At 46.6% G+C, this 21,174-nt stretch overlaps 1 protein-coding gene across 1 annotated transcript in view; it reads right to left on the bottom strand.

The window, feature by feature from the left end:
* LOC135057133 (oocyte zinc finger protein XlCOF7.1-like) overlaps window positions 1-21,174 on the bottom strand; it is a 352,188-nt gene that overhangs the window by 149,875 nt on the left and 181,139 nt on the right. The window contains exon 5 of the mRNA XM_063963029.1: window positions 19,255-20,820. Coding sequence (XP_063819099.1) covers window positions 19,255-20,820 — 1,566 coding nt within the window. The remainder of the gene's footprint in view (window positions 1-19,254; window positions 20,821-21,174) is intronic.

The raw sequence follows: 21,174 nt of genomic DNA on the forward strand, positions 1-21,174 counted from the left end.
ACAGAATAGAGTTTTCGGTAGTTCCAGATGACAACTATTTTCTGCTATCGGAAACACCTTCTCTGGATCCAGAATTAGAAGCCATAAGGGACAGTTTAAAGAAATTGATCAGAGCAAAGGCAGTGGAGGTTATACCGAATTCCAGATAAAAAGTGGATTCTACTCAAGAATATTCCTAATAAAAAAAACCCCTCTGGGGAGTTCAGAACTATTCTAGACCTCGGACGCCTAAACAGATTCATAAAAACAAGAAAATTTCATATGGAAACCCTAAGGTCAGTTCTCATAGGGGTAAGGAGAAAAGATTTTATGGGGTCCATAGATCTAAAGGACACTTATTTTCATTTACCTGTAGCCAGTCATCACAGAAAGTATCTAAGTTTCTGCATGCTTGGAAAGCATTTTCAGTTTACTTGCCTTCCGTTTGGTCTAAAGACATCACCAAGGGTGTTCATGAAAGTCCTTACATCACTCCTGCCGGTCATAAGAAATCAACAGGTGGCAATTTGGTCATATCTGGACGATCTGCTAATATGTGGGGGATCGGAAGCAGAGGTGATGGTGGCGTTGGACAAGACGTTACAGATTTTTCAGAATCATGGCTGGCTGATAAACTGGGAGAACAGCCAGTTAGAACCAGAACAAAAAATTCAGTTTCTGGGAGTACAACGGAATACTTGCAGCAATGTAATAAGTCTCCCGGAAGAGAGATGCAGAAAAATACAAGAGCTGGCAGTTCTGGTAAGAAGGTGCAGCACAGTGACGTTATGTCAAGCGATGAGTCTGTTAGGAATAATGGCGTCCACCATAGATATAGTCCCTTGGGCGAGACGGAGAATGAGGAAACTACAGATTGACATTCTCCAGTTCAGTAGAAAAGGTTATTCTCTAAACTATCGGATAGGGTTTCGTCAAGAGACAAGGCGGTCCCTAGATTAGTGGTTGGAGGAGGAGCTGATCGTAAGAAGCACGTCTTTGGCTGGACATCAGTGTCTAGTGTTAACAACAGATGTAAGCGCAGTAGGTTGGGGAGCACATCTGCTGCAGCAAAGTTGCCAAGGCCAATGGAATCAGAGAGAGAAGAGACTATGTTCAAATCACAGAGAAATGAGGGCAGTTTGGAATGCGATAAAATTTTTCCGGAATCAATTATGTGGGAACGGACAATGTAACGGTGGTGGCCTATCTGAATCGGCAAGGAGGCACCAAGAGTCAAGCACTAATGGTGGAAATGTCAAGGATACTTCAGTGGGCGGAAAGCCACCTTCGGTCCTTGTCAGCCCTGCATGTTCCAGGCGAAAGAAATCTGGTAGCAGACTTCCTCAGCAGACAACAAGTGCTAGCAGGAGAATGGGAACTAACCGAGGTAGTGTTCTGGGACATCGTTTAAAGGTTCGGACAGCCTCAAGTAGACCTGTTGGCCACACATATCAATACGAAAGTGTCCTTGATTTTCTCCCATTATCATCTACCAGGAACAGGGGGAGTAGATGCCTTCTCTCCTGTGGAATTTTAGACTGGCTTATGTGTTTCCCCCGTTTTCAATGATTGCCCGGGTAATAAAGAAGATCAGGGAGGAGAAGGCACAAGTCAGTGCGTGGTTCGGGTTTTTCGGTTTGTTTTTTTGCCAAATACGTGGATTACAAGTAGAAGAGGACAGAGCTTCTCTGGATTGTTGTGAGTATAATTTTATTGACAGGCAACCCGTGGATTCTACTTGGAGAAGGGGACCGACTGCTTCGTGTCAACATAGGTAAGTATGTGTGTGTCAGTATGCATGTATGTAATAAAGTTTTACTGTCACGGTGTGTGTGTACTGTTTTTATTTGGTTTTTTTTTTTGTGTAGTACTACAGGTTTTTCCACCGCATGCTGGTACTTGTGGTTCTCCAAGTACCAGCTTGCGGGGGAGGCTTGCTGGGACTTGTAGTACTGCTTCAAAAAACAATATTCTTATTTTTACACTTGGCTATCAGTCCCCCATCCGCTGCCCTTGGATGTGGGGGACAGCCTCAGGCTTCACCCCTGGCCCTTGGGTGGCTGGAGGGGGGGACCCCTTGATTTAAGGGGTCCCCACTCCTCCAGGGTACCCCGGCCAAGGGTGACTAGTTAGTGAATTAATGCCAGGGCCGCAGGGACCAAGATAAAAGTGTACCCCGGCTGTGGCATTATCTCTCTGACTAGTGGAGCCCGGTGCTGGTGTTAAAAATACGGGGGATCCCTATGCTTTTTGTCCCCCGTATTTTTGGCACCAGAACCAAGCGCAGAGCCCTTGTTTAAATATGGGGGAACCCCTGTCAATTTTTTTCCCCATATTTTTTCAAGCAGGACCGGCTCAAAGAGCCCGAGGCTGGTTTTGCTTAGGAGGGGGGACCCCATGCAATTTTTTGCTTGATTTTTAACACTATTTTTTTTTTTAAAAGGTGCACAATGAAGCCCTGCACGGATCTCACAGATCTGGGCGAGATTCATTGTGTTAATGTCGGCAGTGTTTTACTATTCACTTCCGTAAAACACTGGCCGAAAATACGAATGACATTGTCATAGGAAAACTCAAAAATGCAGAATACGACAGCATAGTAAATGAGGCGTACAGTGGGGGTAATTCGCAGCAGGAAATTTTTTAGCAGTTGGGCAAAACCATGTGCACTGCAGGAGGGCAGATATAACATTTACAGAGAGAGTTAGATTTGGGTGGGTTATTTTGTTTCTGTTCAGGGTAAATACTGGCTGCTTTATTTTTACACTGCAATTTAGATTGCAGATTGAACACACCCCACCCAAATCTAACTCTCTCTGCACATGTTATATCTGCCTCCCCTGCAGTGCACATGGGCCCTCATTCCGAGTTGTTCGCTCGGTATTTTTCATCGCATCGCAGTGAAATTCCGCTTAGTACGCATGCGCAATATTCGCACTGCGACTGCGCCAAGTAATTTTACAATGAAGATAGTATTTTTACTCACGGCTTTTTCTTCGCTCCGGCGATCGTAGTGTGATTGACAGGAAATGGGTGTTACTGGGCGGAAACACAGCGTTTTAGGGGCGTGTGGTTAAAAACGCTACCGTTTCCGGAAAAAACGCAGGAGTGGCCGAAGAAACGGGGGAGTGTCTGGGCGAACGCTGGGTGTGTTTGTGACGTCAAACCAGGAATGACAAGCACTGAACTGATCGCAGATGCCGAGTAAGTGTGGAGCTACTCTGAAACTGCTAAGTAGTTTGTTATCGCAATATTGCGAATCTTTCGTTCGCAATTTTAAGATGCTAAGATACACTCCCAGTAGGCGGCGGCTTAGCGTGAGCAACTCTGCTAAATTCGCCTTGCGAGCGATCAACTCGGAATGAGGGCCATGGTTTTGCCCAACTGCTAAAAAAATTCCTGCTGCGATCAACTTGGAATTACCCCCAAAATTCAAAAAGTTGCAAATTCACACATTCGATGTAATTTGTGTTTGAACTTTAACCTCATTCAGAATAATACGAATTTTAGTAAATATACCCCTATGAGTATCTCGTAATGCCATTCGGCCTGTCTAACGCTCCCGCAGTGTTTCAGGATCTCATAAACAATGTCCTCCGCGGCTTCCTGGGTAAATTCGTGGTTGTCTATTTAGATGATATTCTAATTTATTCTGAATCCCCAGAACAGCATTATCTCCATGTTCGGCAAGTACTTCAGAAATTGCGCGAGAATCACCTGTATGCCAAGTTGGAGAAATGTGATTTTCATATTTTGGAAGTGTCCTGTTTGGGATATATTATTTCTCCAGAGGGGTTTTTATGGAACATAAAGAACTTCAGGCAGTCCTGAATTGGGCTCAACCAACTAATTTGAAGGCAATTCAGAGGTTTTTAGGTTTTGCCAATTACTACAGACGTTTCATTCAAGCTTTTTCCGAGTTGGTTGCTCCTATTGTGGCATTGACTGAGAAGGGAGCTGATCCTTCAAAGTGGTCGCCTTAAGCTGAACAAGCCTTCCAGGCTCTGAAACAGGCCTTTGTCTCGGCTCCTGTCCTTAGACACCCCATCCCTGATTTTACTTTCATCGTCGAGGTGGATGTCTCTGAGGTTGGAGTGGGAGCTATTCTGTCTCAAGAAGACCCCAAGTCTCTGGTGTTACACCCTTGTGCTTTCATGTCCAAGAAATTCTCCTCTGCAGAATCCAACTATGATGTTGGCAATAGAGAATTATTAGCGGTCAAGTGGGCGTTTGAGGAATGGAGGCACTGGCTTGAGGGAGCAAAGCACACCATCACGGTGTTTACAGACCACAAGAATTTACAGTATATTGAGTCGGCTCAACGGCTTAATTCTCGGCAGGCTCGCTGGGCGCCGTTCTTTACACGGTTCAAGTTAATCATCACCTACAAGCCCGGTTCTAAGAACACTAAGGCCGCTGCCTTGTCCCGCTGTTTTCTTCCAGCTCACGATAACCATTATCCCAGCATCCTCTATCCGGACCGGCCTCCCACAGGATTTACATACACAGTTAGTTCAGGTTCAGAAGCAGGCTCCCACTAATAAGCCTGTTGGTAGTCTCTTTGTTCCAGAGTTATTGAGAGGCAGTGTCCTTGCCAAATTTCATGATAGCAAGGTTGCTGGCCATCCTGGTGTTGCTAAAACTTTGGAGTTACTCGCTCGCTCGGTGGGGTGGCCTAATCTTTCCAAGGATGTTAGGGAGTTCATTCTCTCCTGTCAAGATTGTTCTAGGCACAAGGTGTCCCGGTCTTTGCCCGTTGGGCAGCTCATAACTCTAGGTATTCCAGTCAGGCTATGGTCACACATTTCCATGGATTTCATGGTAGATCTTCAACTCTCTTCTGGTTTTCAGGTGATCTGGGTGGTCGTAGATCGTTTTAGCAAGATGGCCCATTTTACTGCTTTACCATGATTGCCGTCCGCTCAGGGCTTGGCAGTCTTGTTCCTCCGTCATATTTTTAGGCTCCATGGATTACCGCTGGATATTGTCTCGGACTTGGGACTACAGTTTATTGCCCGTTTCTGGAAGTTTTTCTGTGCTTCGTTACATATGAAACTCCGTTTAACCTCGGGATACCAGCCGCAGTCCAATGGGCAGACGGAGTGTGTGAATCAATCGCTGAACCAATATCTGCGCCTCTATACTGCCAAGTTTCAGAATGATTGGTCAGATCATCTTCCCCGGCTGAGTTTGCTTACGATAACGTCTGTCATTCATCCACCAAGGTGTCCCCGTTCTTTTCGGTCCTGGCCTTTCAACATAGAGCCAGTTCCTTTTCTGCTAATTGTCCATCTTCCTTGGCCTTAACTTCCCGCCTCAGAGCTATTTGGAAAAAGGTACACCTTCCTCTTAAGAAAGCTGCCTTCCGGTAGAATTTTTTTTGGATAAGTTACGACGTCCATGCACCTTTAAGATGGGAGACAAGGTCTGGTTGTCAACCCGGTAACATCAAACTCCGACAACCTTCGGCTAAATTGGGACCTAGATTTGTCGGCCGTTTCTCATTCTCAAAAAGGTCAATCTGGTTGCTTTTCGGCTGCAGTTGCCAAAGTCACTTAAAATTTCCGACACCTTTCATTTTTCCCTGTTCAAGCCATGTGTTACTTCCAGGAAATTTCCTCGGAAAATTCTCCTCGGTAGACCTCCGGTTGATGTTCGTGGCCAACAGGAATTCCTGGTAGAAAAGGTATTGGATTATACATTTTCTCGTGGTCTGCTGTATTTTCTGGTCCATTGGAAGGGGTACGGCCCAGAGGAGAGGTCTTGGGTCCTGGACAAATATTTGCATGCCCCTAAACTTAAGATGTTCTTTTTGGAATTTCCTCATAAACCCGGGTTTAGGGGTTCCTTAACCCCTCCTCAAGGGGGGGTACTGTTAGCCGCGGCACCTCCTGCTGGTCCCCGCCTGGCAACGGGCTGACGCTGGGCTCTGGGAGCCACCAGATCCTTGGTAACGGGGACGCCAGAGGCAGACGGCGTTCCCTGTTGCTGTGCAATTAGTATCCACCTGGCGGTTCTGTGACGTGCAGCAGGGCAGCTGCACGATATTTCTAATATGGTTCTCTGCAGGTATTGGGGGAGGTTTCTGTTACTGTATATCCTCCTCCAGTACTGGACTCAGACACCGGCTTCGTGAGCTGTGTCCTGACTTGGGAGTATTCCAGTGCTGTCAGTCTGTTCCTGCATGCGGCACCCTGTGTCCAGTTATCCAGAGCCTCATACCTGATATCCAATCCAGACCTCCTCTCCAGTGATCCTGCATTGGGTACCTTGGGGTGCCCTGTTCCTTCTGTGTGCACCGTACCCGGTGTCGCGAGTAGTGCCTCTGCCGCACCTTTCGGCTTGGCCGTGTTATTTCTTTCCTTCTTGCTTTTGTATTTTCTGCGGAGGTTTCGCAATTGTTGTCCATGCCGAGTGGCGACGATTTGTGTTTGCGTTTAGGACGTTACTTTTGTTACGGTGATTCTTTGTGGCCGCGCCGCACATAATTTAGCTATAATTTTTAGTAGTTTACTTTTTCTTGTGCGTTAGTCTTAGTCAGTCTTCCCCTTGTTCTCTCTCGGCCTCGGTTAACGCCTTGTCACTCACTAAGACTGGGGGGCATCTGAGTCGGGCAGACCTAATCCGCCCGTCAAACGCGGCTGCCGCGGGCCCAAAAAATCATAGTATCGCAGGCGTTGACCGACCACTTGGGAGAGACAACGGAGTCAGGGTTTCTGTTTGGTGTTGCTGCATACCCCAGTTCAGTCGCAGCTTCACGTATCTGCACCTGGAACTCCTCTGCTGCCACCCTATTTCCTGAGTTCCTAGTACAGAGAACATAACAGTGTTTATATGCTCTATATGGATGTCCAAGCTTTGCTTTTGGGTCTCTCGCCTGATGACTTGATGGCCATTTCCTCCCCTCATGACTGACATTACATTTTGCTCCTAGAATGCTCAAGTATTCCCCTGCTAAGAGATGTAAACATATTACTTATCCTAATCTGATGAAGGTTGATATAACATTTCTGCAGGAAACGCATCTTACTAATGCAGAACATAAAAAATAATCAATGCTCCAACAGAAAGTTTTAGCCTTTTCCTCAAAATCCGAAGGTGTGGCCATATTGCCTCGAGAGAATCTACCTGTTACAGTAGTCAGTCAGGCGGCAGACCCTAGTGGCAGATACATTGTAATTGTAATTTAATTATTTGGCTCTATATGTACAATATGCTGTCATGAACCGGGGACTCACCTCCAGTGGCTCTCTGTCTGGTGGCTTGCGGTATGGCGGCAGAGGTCTGCTGGGGCTGCTGGTGTGTTGCAGCCTGTGGATGCTGGAGTGCTGTGCGGAGAGGCTGTCTGAGTAAGGTCCCATTATCTTGCATGTCTGAAGTGCTGGGGGCCGCCATGTTGGAGACCAATTTACAATGTGCCAAAGAGATTTAGTCTCTGGTCTCTTCCAGCTAATCACGGGCTGGCTGTTCATGTAAAAAGGGTCAGTTCAGGCACAGAACTTGCCAGTGCTTTTAAGTTATTTATTAATTACCAGTTATTTATATAGTGCACACACATTCCGCAGCGCTTTACAGAGAATATTTGCCCATTCACATCAGTCCCTGCCCAGTGGAGCTTACACTATAGATTCCCTACCACATGTACACACAGACACAGTAGCCAATTAACCTACCAGTATATTTTTGGATTGTGGGAGGAAACCTTGGAACCTGGAGAAAACCCACGCAAGAACGGGGAGAATATACAAACTCTGCACAGTTAGGGCCATAGTGGGAATCGAACCCATGACCTCAGTGCTGTGAGGCAGTAATGCTAACCATTATACCATCCATACTGCCCAGTGCAGGTGTCTTAGTTCTGTGCTCCCACAGGTTCACCTGATTTCAGCTCCATGGAATCGTCACCCCAGCTGCCGTTTGCTACACTAACGTCAGTGGTTATCCCGGTCCCATGGGCCACAGCTTGCCACTTTGGATGGCGCCACCTGGAGCTTTATCCATAGAGGATTACCCAGCAATCTTCCAGTGTGTCTCAGCCACGTCTAACTATTATCCATTCTACAAAACTCCTTCAGTGTTCTGCAGCCACGTCTAACAATAATGCATTGTACAAGCTCTTTTAGTAGTGTTTAGCCACTCAAACAATCTTTCATTCTACAAACTCTTTCAATTAACTCTGCCCTACCAATATTCTGCATTCAAGTCTTACGGAATTCTTCATCTGTGTTTTTCCGATTTTTGCTCTTATATGTCTTTTCTTTAATAAAAGTATATGAAAAGCAACTACATTCATCCTCCTGCATGTCCGTGCCGAGGATCGTCCCCAGGAAAGACAATCTGCTTTTCGGCTCCAAATGTGACTTTGGAAGGTTCAGGATCCAACCATGTACCCTGAGCAGATGAGTCGTGAGAGCAATGTACAGTAACAACGTCTCCCTGGACGATGCCTTTATCAGCAGATCGTCCAGATATGGAATTATGTTCACTCCCTGTCTGCAGAGAAACATCATCTGTGTCATCACCTTGGTGAACACCCTCGGTGCCGTGGAGAGACCGAATGGCAGTGCCTGGAACTGATAGTGACTAACAGTGCAAATCTGAGATAAGCCTGCTGTGGTGTCCAAATCAGAATGTGGAGGTACGCATCCTTGATATCCAGGGATACCAGAACTCTCCATCCTCCAGACCTGAGATCACCACTCCCGGAGACTCCATTTTGGATTTGAACTCCTTCAGGTAAGGGTTTAACGATTTTAAGTTCAAAATCGGTCTGACCGAACCATCCGGTTTCGGTACCACGAAAAGGTTTGAATAGTAAGCCATGTGTTGCAGATGAGGTGGAACTTGAACAGTGACCTCTTACTTCTCCAATGTTTGGATGGCTTCCTTTAGGATAGCCCTTTCCGTCAGTAAAGCTGGCAAGCCTGATTTGAAGAATCGGTGAGATGGTAGTTTTTGAAACTCCAGCCTGTACCCCTGGGACACAATATCCTGTATCCAGGCTGGACGACACCCAGACGTGGCTGAAACGTCTGAGTCTCGCACCCACCAGCCCGTTCTCCAGCCTGTGCGGTCCACCATCATGCTGAGGATTTTGAGGAACCAGAAGCATGCTTATGGTCCTGGGAACCTGTAGGCGCAGGCTTTTTGGATTTTGCTCGACCTCTAAAGAAGATAGTAGGGGGCTTGGACTTTTGTCTTTGCGGTCCAAAAGGACTGCAATGGTGATGAAGAAATGGGTTTCTTCGCAGAAGGAGCAGCTGAAGGAAGAAAGGTCGAATTACCCGCGGTTGCCATGGAAATCCATGCATCTAGCGCTTTCCCAAATAGAGCCTGACCTGTGAAGGGTAGGTTCCAAACACTTCTCCTGGATTTCGCGTCTGCAGACCATGGGCATAGCCAGAGTCCCCTGCGCGCTGAGACAACCATGGAAGATATCCTTGCATTCAGAGTACCCAGGTCCTTCATGGACTCCACCATGAAACCCGCAGAATCCTGTATGTTACGTAAAAACAGTTCAATGTCACTTCTATCCATCGTATCTAAGTCCTCTAGTAATGTGCCTGACCTCTTTACTATGGCTTTAGAAATCCATGCATAGGCAATAGTGGGCCTTAACGCCACTCCTAAAGCAGTGTATATGGATTTGAGCGTAGTGTCAATCTTACGATCAGCTGGTTCTTTTAACGCAGTAGATCCAGGGACAGGTAAAACCACCTTTTTTGACAGTCTGGAGACAGATGCATCAACTATGGGTGGGTTTTCCCATTTTTTTCTATCCTCCTCAGGGAAGGGAAAAGCAACCAGAACCGTTTTCGGGACCAGGAATTTTTTCTCCAGGGTTTCCCAGGACTTTTCAAATAATGCATTTAATTCTTTAGACGCAGGGAAGGTTAGCGAGGCTTTTTTTATTGTCTGTGAAGTAAGCCCCCTCTACCTGCTCAGGGGGTGTGTCAGTAATGTGTAACAAATACCTAATAGCCTCAATCATGAGCTGCACCCCCGTTGCAATGGATGCCGCCCCCCTAAGCACATCCCCATCACTGCCCGCCGTGTCAGAGTCGGTATCCGTGTCGGCTTGCATAATCTGGGCAAGTGCACGTCTCTTTGGGTAAATGCTTGGGGATTTAGAAATAATAGGGACAGAACCTGACCAAACTTCCATAGATTTCTTTAAAACCTGAGTTTCAGTCTCAGTATGGGCTACCCTAGTAGAAATCTGATATCATTCTCTTAATGGAAGCCAGCCATTGGGGCTCAGATTCAGAAGCCTGAAACATGATATTATATTCCTGAGTACATGGAATGGATTCCTCTGGAGAAGATACTTCCTCTGCAGCATAAGACAGAGTCCCTGGACATGGCTATGTGAGACACTTGCATACACACACACAGGAAAATATCATTCACAGTTTCCCCGAATTACCTTCAAAGGAACACAGAGTTTGGAGCCAGCACACACACAGTGCTATATCAGGCAGTTATAAATTAAATACCTGGCGCTGACTGTGCACCCTTAATAGACTACACAGTAAACTACGGCCTCCCCCCCTTCTACAACCCCCTGTTACCGCACAGGATAGTTGGAGTCGTGTAGAGGGACAGTGCTCCCTGTCAGCGTCTCAGTCTACGCATCTGCAGGGATAAAATGGCGCTGGTGAGCTGCTGGGTCCGCTGAGAAACTCTGCCCCCCCCGAACATGGCACGTCTTCCCGCACTTTGAAATCTTTATACTGGCCGAAGGTATGGTGCTAGCAGCGTTACGGAGGTCCCTGATAACCAGAGTGAGCAATTTAGGGTATTTGCGCTGGCTTAGGGCGCCCCTCCTAGCGCCGCACTGTGTACCGCTGAGCCTCCGGAACGCAGTGTCAGTACTGTGCTCCCACCCTGTTGCTGCCACACTCACCACCGGAATCTTCTGGCTCTGTTAGGGGTTGGCGGCATGCTGCGGGAGTGAGCGGCCGCCTCGGGCGGCTAACGATCATCACCCTCAGCAACTCACTGTTCTGTCAGCGGAGATAGGGCAATTAACCTCTCTGGGCTGGATACTACTGCCCCCCTAAGTCCCACGAAGCAGGGAGGCTGTTGCCAGCAACCTCCCTGTGCCTAACTCTAAGTAAAAAAACTAGAAAAACTCTTAGAAGCTCCCCTAGCTGTGACCGGCTCCTCCATACACATTTTCTAAACTGAGTCTGGTAGGAGGGGCATAGAGGGAGGAGCCAGCCCACACTATTAAACTCTAAAAGTGCCAGTGGCTCCTAGTGGACCCGTCTATACCCCATGGTACTAATGTGGACCCCAGCATCCTCTAGGACAGTGATGGCTAACCTTGACACCCCAGCTGTTGGTGAACTACATATCACAGCATGCCCTGCTACAGTTATTTGGTCATGCTATAACTGATGCAGGGCATGCTGGGATGTGTAGTTCACCAACAGCTGGAGTGTCAAGGTTAGCCATCACTGCTCTAGGACGTAAGAGAAAATAAGATTTTAAACCTACCGGTAAATCTTTTTCTCCTAGTCCGTAGAGGATGCTGGGGACTCCGTAAGGACCATGGGGTATAGACAGGCTCGCAGGAGACATGGACACTATAAAGAACTTTTAGTATGGGTGTGCCCTGGCTCCTCCCTCTATGCCCCTCCTCCAGACCTCAGTTAGAGAACTGTGCCCAGAGGAGATGGACAATACGAGGTAAGGATTTTGTTGATCTAAGGGCAAGATTCATACCGGCCCACACCAATCACACCATATAACCTGGAAAATATGTAACCAGTTAACAGTATGAACAAAACAGTATCAGCTAAAGACTTATCTCAACTGTAACATAACCCTTATGTAAGCAATAACTATATACAAGTCTTGCAGAGCAAGTCCGCACTGGGACGGGCGCCCAGCATCCTCTACGGACTAGGAGAAAAAGATTTACCAGTAAGTTTAAAATCTTATTTTCTCTTACGTCCTAGAGGATGCTGGGGACTCCATAAGGACCATGAGGTTTATACCAAAGCTCCCAATTGGGCGGGAGAGTGCGAGTGACTCTGCAGCACCGACTGAGCAAATGCGAGGTCCTCGTCAGCCAGGGTATCAAATTTGTAGAATTTAGCAAAAGTATTTGAACTCGACCAAGTAGCTGCTCGGCAAAGCTGTAAAGCCGAGACGCCTCGGGCAGCAGCCTAAGAAGAGCCCACCTTCCTAGTGGAATGGGCCTTTACAGAATTTGTTAACGGCAATCCAGCCGTAGAATAAGCCTGCTGAATCGTGTTACAGATCCAGCGAGCAATAGTCTGCTTTGAAGCAGGCGCGCCAATCTTGTTGGCTGCATACAGGATAAACAGAGACTCTGTTTTCCTAACCCTAGCCGTTCTGGCTATATACAATTTTAATGCCGTGACCACATCCAAGGACTTGGAATCCTCCAAGTCACTCGTACCCACAGGCACCACGATAGGTTGGTTCATATGAAATGAAGACACCACCTTACGTAGAAATTGAGGACGAGTCCTCAATTCCGCTCTATCCACATGAAAAATCAAGTAGGGGCTCTTGTGAAGCAAGGCCGCCAATTCTGATACACGCCTTGCAGATGCCAAGGCCAATAACATGACCAGCTTCAAGGTGAGAAATTTTAATTCAACCGTTTGAAGGGGTTCAAACCAGTGAGACTTCAGGAACCGTAACACCATGTTAAGGTCCCATGGTGCCACTGGGGGCACAAAAGGAGGCTAGATGTGCAGCACTCCCTTTACAAAAGTCTGGACTTCTGGAAGATAAGCCAATTCCTTCTGAAAGAATACAGATAGGGCCGAAATCTGTACCTTAACAGAGCCCAACTTCAGGCCCATATCCATATTTTACCTGGCATAATTGTTTTTGGTGGCCGGTACATCCCTCCAAACAAAAAGGGATACATCCTTTCTAAAATTGAGCGCCAGTGCTAACTACACCATCCCATTTGTATTTCCATATCCACTCCTGTCTGTACGACCCAGATAGGAGCATTTTTGGTTTCACACCAAGATACATATTTCCGCCAGATAAGGTGATAATGTTTCGCCGTCACCTCCTTCCTAGCCTTTATCAGAGTAGGTATGACCTCCTCTGGAATACCTTTCTCAGCTAGGATTCGGTGTTCAACCGCCATGCCATCAAAAACAACCGCAGTAAGTCTTGGAATACGCAGGGCCCCTGTTGTAACAGGTCCTCCCTGAGAGGAAGGGGCCAAGGATCTTCTGTGAGCATTTCCTGAAGATCTGAGTACCAGGCCCTTCGAGGCCAGTCTGGAACAATGAGTATTGACTGTACTCTTTTCTGTCTTATTATCCTCAAAATCTTTGCGATGAGAGGAAGAGGAGGAAACACATAGACCGACTGAAACACCCATGGTGTCACCAGGACCTCTACTGCTACTGCCTGAGGGTCCCGAGACCTGGCACAGTACCTCCGAAGCTTTTCGTTGAGGTGTGACGCCATCATGTCTATTTGAGGAATTCCCCAGAGACCCGTTATCTCTGCAAAGACTTCTTGATGAAGTCCCCACTGGATGGAGATCGTGTCTGCTGAGGAAGTCCGCTTCCCAGTTGTCTACTCCCGGAATGAATATAGCTGACAGAGCGCTTACGTGATTTTCCGCACAGCGAAGAATCCTGGTGTCTTCCGCCGTTGCTACTCTGATCCTTGTCCCGCCTTGGCGGTTCACATGTGCCACGGCTGTGACATTGTCTGATTGAATCAGAACCGGTAGGTTGCGAAGAAGACTCTCCGCTTGTCGAAGGCCTTTGTATATGGCCCTTAATTCCAGCATGTTGATGTGCAGACAGGACTCATGGTTTGACCATAGTCCCTGAAAATATCTTCCTTGGGTGACTGCTCCCCATCCTCGGAGGCTCGCGTCCGTGGTTACCAGAACCCAGTCTGCGACCCTCTAGAAGGTGAGCACTTTGCAGCCACCATAGGAGAGACACCCTGGCCCTGGGGGACAGTGTTATTTTCTGATGTATCTGTAGATGGGACCCGGACCACTGGTCCCGAAGGTCCCACTGAAATGTCCTTGCATGAAATCTGCCGAAAGGAATGGCCTCGTATGAGGCCACCATTTTTCCCAGAACTCAAGTGCATTGATGAACTGACACTCTTTTTGGCTTTAGCAGGTCTCTGACCATGTTCTGGAGGTCCTGGGCTTTTTCCGACGGGAGAAAAACCTTCTTTCGTTCCGTGTCCAGTATCATGCCTAGGAACGATAGTCGAGTCGTTGAAACCAATTGCGACTTTGGCAGATTGAGAATCCAACCGTGCTGTTGGAGCACCCTCAGGGAGAGCGACACGTTCTTCAGCAATTGATCTCTTGATCTCGACTTTATCAGGAGATCGTCCAAGTATGGGATAATTGCGACACCCTGCCTTCGCAGGATCACCATCATTTCCGCCATTACCTTGGTGAAAATCCTCGGGGCCGTGGAAAGCCCAAACGGCAATGTCTGAAACTGGTAATAACAATCCAGGAACTCCTGATGAGAGGATATATGGGGACATGAAGGTAAGCAGCCTTTATGTCCAGCGACACCATAAAATCCCCCCCTTCCAGGCTGGATATTACAGCTCGGAGCGATTCCATCTTGAATTTGAACTGTTTCAAGTACAGGTTTAGGGATTTTAGATTTAAAATGGATCTGACCGAACCATCCGGCTTCGGGACCACAAACAGGGTCAAATAATATCCTTTTCCCTGGTGGTTGAGGGGAACCCTGACAATAACTTGTTGTTGACACAGCGTTTGAATTGCAGCTAATACTACTTCCCTCTCTGGGGAAGAAGCTGGTAAGGCCGACTTGAAAAACCGGCGCCGGGGCACCTCCTCGAATTCCAGCTTGTAGCCCTGGGAAACAATTTCCCTCGCCCAAGGATCCACGTCTGACTGAACCCAGACTTGGCTGAAGAGTCGAAGGCATGCCCCTACCGGTGCGGACTCCCGTAGGGGAGCCCCAACGTCGTGAGGTGGAATTAGCGGAAGCTGGGGAGGACTTCTGCTCCTGGGAACTAGCCGAAGCAGGTGTTCTCTTACCTCTACCCTTACCTCTGGCGAGGAAAGAGGAGCCACGACCTCTTATGGACTTATGCGACCGAAAAAACTGCATCTGATACTGTGGAGGCTTCTTTTGCTGTTGGGGAACAAAAGGTAAAAAGGTAGATTTACCCACGGTAGCTGTGGAGACCAGGTGCGCGAGACCATCCCCAAACAACACATCACCTTTGTAAGGTAAGACCTCCATATGCTTTTTTGAGTCCGCATCACCCGTCCATTGGCAGATCCATAAGGATCATCTTGCAGAAATAGCCATGGCATTGGCTCTTGAACCCAGTATACCAATGTCTCTTTGAGCATCTCTCATATATAAGACCGCGTCCTTAATATGGGCTAATGTTAACAAAATGGTATCCCTATCTAGGGTATCAAGGTCAGCTGACAGGGTCTCTGTCCAAGCTGCTACTGCACTACATACCCATGCCGACGCAATTGCCGGTCTAAGTAAAGTACCAGTATGTGTATAAATAGATTTTAATGTAGTCTCCTGCCTGCGGTCCGCAGAATCCTTGAGGGCCGCCGTGTCAGGAGACGGCAGCGCCACCTTCTTGGACAGGCGTGTTAAAGCCTTGTCCACTGTGGGAGAGGATTCCCAACGTACCCTGTCCTGTGTAGGGAAAGGGTATGCCATGAGCATCCTTTTGGGAATCTGCAGTTTCTTATCTGGAGTTTCCCAAGCTTTTTTCACATAACTCGTTAAGTTCATGAGATGGCGGAAAGTTTACTATCTGCTTCTTTTCCTTAAACATGTGTACCCTCGTGTCGGGCACCGAGGGTTCCCCAGTGATATGCAAAACATCTTTTATTGCAATAATCATGCACTGAATACTTTTTGTCACCCTAGGGTGCAATCTTGCTTCATTATAGTAGACACTGGAATCAGAGTCTGTGTCGGTATCTGTGTCTACTATTTGTGACAAGGGATGTTTTTGAGACCCCGACGGGCCCTGTGAGTCGGTCCAATCCGTGGCTTGACCCCCTGTCGACTCCCTGGACTCTGCTTTGTCCAGTCTCTTATGTAATGATGCTACACTTGCATTTAACATATGCCACATATGCATCCATTCTTGAGTCGGCACCACCGACGGGGACACACCACTCATCTGCTCCACCTCATTGGATAAGCCTTCCGCTTCAGACATGCCGACACGCACGTACCGACACCCCATACATACTAGAATATAACTATAAGGGGACATTTCCCCAACCAGGCTCTTTGGAGAGACAGAGAGAGAGTATGCCAGCACACACCCAGCGCCAAACTGACACTGGAATAAACCCAGATAGCGCTTTTTATATATCAACACTGATTTTCCCACTCACTGCGTGCAATTGTGCCCCCCTCCTCTATTTCAGCCCTCTGAGCCTTGTTCAGCAGGGGAGAGCCCAGGAGCCAGCGTTCTCTGCAGCTTCTGTGGAGAAAATTATGCTGGTTAGTCCTCCAGCGGCGGGCTTCGGTCCCGCTCTAATTCACAAAAAAATGGCGGGGTTACTTTATTTACTGCCTCCGCAGTCTAATAAACATTATAATGCCACCCTTTGAGGTTTATTGCTGCCCAGGGCGCCCCCCTGCGCCCTGCACCCATCTGTGCCTTTACTGTGTGTGTTGTGTGGGAGAAATGGGGCGCAGCGTTATCACTGCGTGCTTACATCAGTGATCTGAAGTCTTCTGCCGCCTTGAAGTCTTCTTTTCTTCTCATACTCACCCGGCTTCTATCTTCTGGCTCTGCGAGGAGGACGGCGGCGCGGTCTGAGGCGAACCCCAGGGTGAGACCTGTGTTTCCGACTCCCTCTGGAGCTAATGGTGTCCAGTAGCCTAAGAAGCAGAACCTATCATTTAAGTAGGTCTGCTTCTCTCTCCTCAGTCCCACGATGCAGGGAGACTGTTGCCAGCAGTGCTCCCTGAAAATAAAAAATCTAACAAAATTCTTTACACAGAGAAACTCAGGAGAGCTCCCTGTAATGCACCCTATCTCCTCTGGTCACAAGATCTAACTGAGGTCTGGAGGAGGGGCATAGAGGGAGGAGCCAGTGCACACCAGTAGTCCTAATTCTTTCTTAGAGTGCCCTGTCTCCTGCAGAGCCCGTCTATTCCCCATGGTCCTTACGGAGTCCCCAGCATCCACTAGGACGTTAGAGAAATATTTTATTTCCTAAACGTGCTTATCTTTTACAAATGCTCCCTCTGGTGCTTTCAAGTTTAGATGACCTTCGGTGGACGAAAGCCTTTTCTAAATGTATATGGAAAGGCAAAAAAAACTAGAATTTCCAAACTAAAGATGATTCAACCAAAGTCTAGAGGAGGCCTTCGTCTCCCAGATATTCAGACGTTTTCTAAATTAGCATTTTGTTATATTTCCCACTGTTAACGATTGTCTCGTTTCACTAGTTTACCATTAGAGGAAGAGCTATTTTCACCATTCTCTGCTGCCGCCCTTCTGCATCTGCCCCCTACATAATGTCCTAGAGGTATTCTGTCACATATTTTATTTACAGACACTTATAAGACTTGGGTGACTATTAATACATGTTTACATACAGATCTGCATTTTTCCAGATATGTTCCATTTTCAGGCAACCCCGACCTCTTACTCTCTCACAACAGCTCACTATCAGACATGGAAAGATAAAGGTATTCCTGCATTTCAGGAAATCCTGGGGCACTATTTATTCCTAGCAACAAATGTGTACAAAGTACAATCTCCCACATTCCCTATTTTCTTATACCTACAGTCCAGACACTATGTGCTTAGTAACCTTCCTCCTAAAGTTTCCCGTTTACCTGCAACTCCATGTCCTCACGCTAGCTTCTCTATGTCTGTTGAATAGTTTATTTCCATGTTGTATGAAGTAACAGATTGAATAGGATTCAGTTTAATAAAGAATTATTTATTCCAAAGACCACGCCCGTGTACAGACTGAGAGACAGCATTTGTTTCTCTCAGGGTTACAGGAAGATAACTTGAAATTTGATGGTACACTTATTTTATAATACTTGGTTACACCCAATCCTTTTGCCACACCCACTGATCTCATACATTCTTGAAGAATCTCTCTATGCTCTTATTCAGAAAGGATTGTAAAATTTGTGATTCGCAATCCGTCCGATTATCGAACGACTGTGCAGGTGCAGCGTTCGCATTGCGCAAGTGTTAGCAAAAATAGCAACATATATTATGTACAGATCATGAGCGCAATGCAGCCGCTGTTTGACTGATAGGAAGTTGACGTTTCTGGGCGGAAACCTGCTGTTTTCTGGCTGTGTCTGACACGATGCAAGCGTGCCCAGGCGTTTTTAAGGAGGCCCTCAGCGATGACCACTTCCAGCGTTTGTGTCACACGAATTATGGACGACCTTGCCTGGCGCAGAAAGGAAAAAATCGCAGATGTTCCGATAACTGTGTATGGTTTTGCGATCAACCCACATATTGCGATGCATTAGCAATTTCTGCAATGGGCGTTTTCAAAATCTTTCTATAATTGGCAAAACCATGTGCACTGCAGGTGGGGCAGACGTAACATGTGTAGAGAGAGTTAGATTTGGGTGAGGTGTGTTCAAACGGAAATCTAAATTGTTTCTATATTGTTTCTGTGCCGGGTAAATACTGGCTGCCTTATTTTTACACTGCAGTTTAGATTTCCGTTTGAACACACCTCACCCAAATCTAACTCTCTGCACATGGTACATCTGCCCCACCTGCTGTGCACATGGATTTTCACATTAGAGGAAGATTATCCTCTTGCGATCGACCTTGAATTAGGCCCATAGACGCTTATATAACACGATGGTCTGTTATTGATGTGGAGAGTGGTGCCCCGATATCTACTGGCAGGGACAAACTAGGGTTCCTATTTGGATTGGGCATTTGTAAACTTGCAAGCGCACGTCACTGGGGGGGGGCGCAAGGACATGACACACGAGGATGTGCTGGGAGTCGGGACGGCGTTAACTTAATGCACGCCCCCATTTCAATGGAGTTAGACACTTTGTGAAGTAGGAGAGGCTAAACCAGAGAGCCAGAGTCTGCGCTGCACACGCCCTTCCCATCTCTCTGTGTAACTGGATGAAACCACTAGTCCATTGGCACTTCTGGAATATGCCAGAGGTGACAGATGGGCAGTCCGGACCTGTCCAATGCAATAAAGAGTGTTGCTACAACCCTGTTGTGTATCAGATAATAGTAATGCTTAACTCATGTGTGATTTCTGATGTTTAACTAGATACGATTTGCCTGCAAAACTTTTCCCACACTCAGAGCATGGAAATGGTTTCTCACCTGTGTGACTTTTCTGATGTCTAACAAGACGTGATTTGAGTGCAAAACTTTTGCCACACTCAGAGCATGGAAATGGTTTCTCATCTGTGTGACTTTTCTGATGTGTAACAAGCTGTGACTTGAGTGCAAAACTTTTCCCACACTCAGAGCACTGAAATGGTTTCTCACCTGTGTGACTTCTCTGATGTATAACAAGTTCGAATTTCCACAGAAAACATTTTCCACACTCAGAGCATGGAAATGTATTCTCACCTGTGTGGATTCTCTGATGTCTAGCAAGCTGTGATTTGAGTGGAAAACATTTCTCACATTCAGAGCATGGAAATGGCTTCTCACCTGTGTGACTAATCTGATGTCTAACAAGTTCTGATTTACACAGAAAACATTTCCCACACTCAGAGCATGGAAATGGTTTCTCACCTGTGTGACTAGTCTGATGTCTAACAAGTTCTGATTTACACATAAAACATTTCCCACACTCAGAGCATGAAAATGGTTTCTCACCTGTGTGACTAATCTGATGTCTAGCAAGCTGTGATTTGAGTGGGAAACATTTCTCACACTCAGAGCATGGAAATGGTTTCTCACCTGTGTGGCTTCTTTGATGTCTAACAAGATGTGATTTGAGTGCAAAACTTTTCCAACACTCAGAGCATGGAAATGGTTTCTCACCCATGTGACTCATCTGATGTCTAACAAGCTGTGATTTGCCTGCAAAACTTTTCCCACACTCAGAGCATGAAAATGGTTTCTCACCTGTGTGACTTCTCTGATGTATAACAAGTTCTGATTTACACAGAAAACATTTCCCACACTCAGAGCATGGAAATGTATTCTCACCTGTGTGAATTCTCTGATGTCTAGCAAGCTGTGATTTAACTGGAAAACATTTCTCACACTCAGAGCATGGAAATGGTTTCTCACCCGTGTGACTTCTCTGATGTCTAACAAGCTGTGATTTGCCTGCAAAACTTTTCCCACACTCAGAACATGGAAATGGTTTCTCACCTGTGTGACTTCTCTGATGTATAACAAGTTCTGATTTACACAGAAAACATTTCCCACACTCAGAGCATGGAAATGTATTCTCACCTGTGTGAATTCTCTGATGTCTAGCAAGCTGTGATATGAGTGGAAAACATTTCTCACACTCAGTGCATGGAAATGGTTTCTCACCTGTGTGAATTCTCTGATGTATAACAAGTTGTGATTTGCGTGCAAAACTTTTCCCACACTCAGAACAGGGAAATATTTTATCACATGTATGAGCTGCATGATGTGTAACAAAAGCTGAGGTATTAGATGAACAGTCATCGCGATTACAGGGATCAGATGAAGTATCAGCACTGTGAGGTACTGGATGTATAGTTAGAGTAATGGGGATGTCTCCTGGAGAATCCTGTGTGATGTTATCTTCTATTTTACTATCTGCAGACAAGATGAGATCTCCCTCCAAGGAATTCCTGCTTGTGCCTCCATCTGCTGGAAATAATATAACTATTATAATGCACAGTTCTATATACAGTGCACACATATTACTCCGCTCTACAGAGAATAACTAGAAAATCACATTATTCCCTGACCCGGTGGAGCTAACAATCTATATTCCACATGATACACTAGGGTTCATATATGTTAGAAGCCAATTAAACTACCAGTATGATTTTTGCAGAGTTGTAGAAAACACATACAAACTCCACACAGATAGAACCTTGGTTGGGAACTGAACTCATCACTAATGCTGCAAGACAACACTGCTCACCACTACACCACCATGTCACTATTATGAATAATGTTTAGTTGTTAAATTTCAACTTATAACCTATGACTACATTA

This window comes from Pseudophryne corroboree, chromosome 3, assembly GCF_028390025.1.
Source record: "Pseudophryne corroboree isolate aPseCor3 chromosome 3, aPseCor3.hap2, whole genome shotgun sequence".
Taxonomy (NCBI): domain Eukaryota; kingdom Metazoa; phylum Chordata; class Amphibia; order Anura; family Myobatrachidae; genus Pseudophryne; species Pseudophryne corroboree.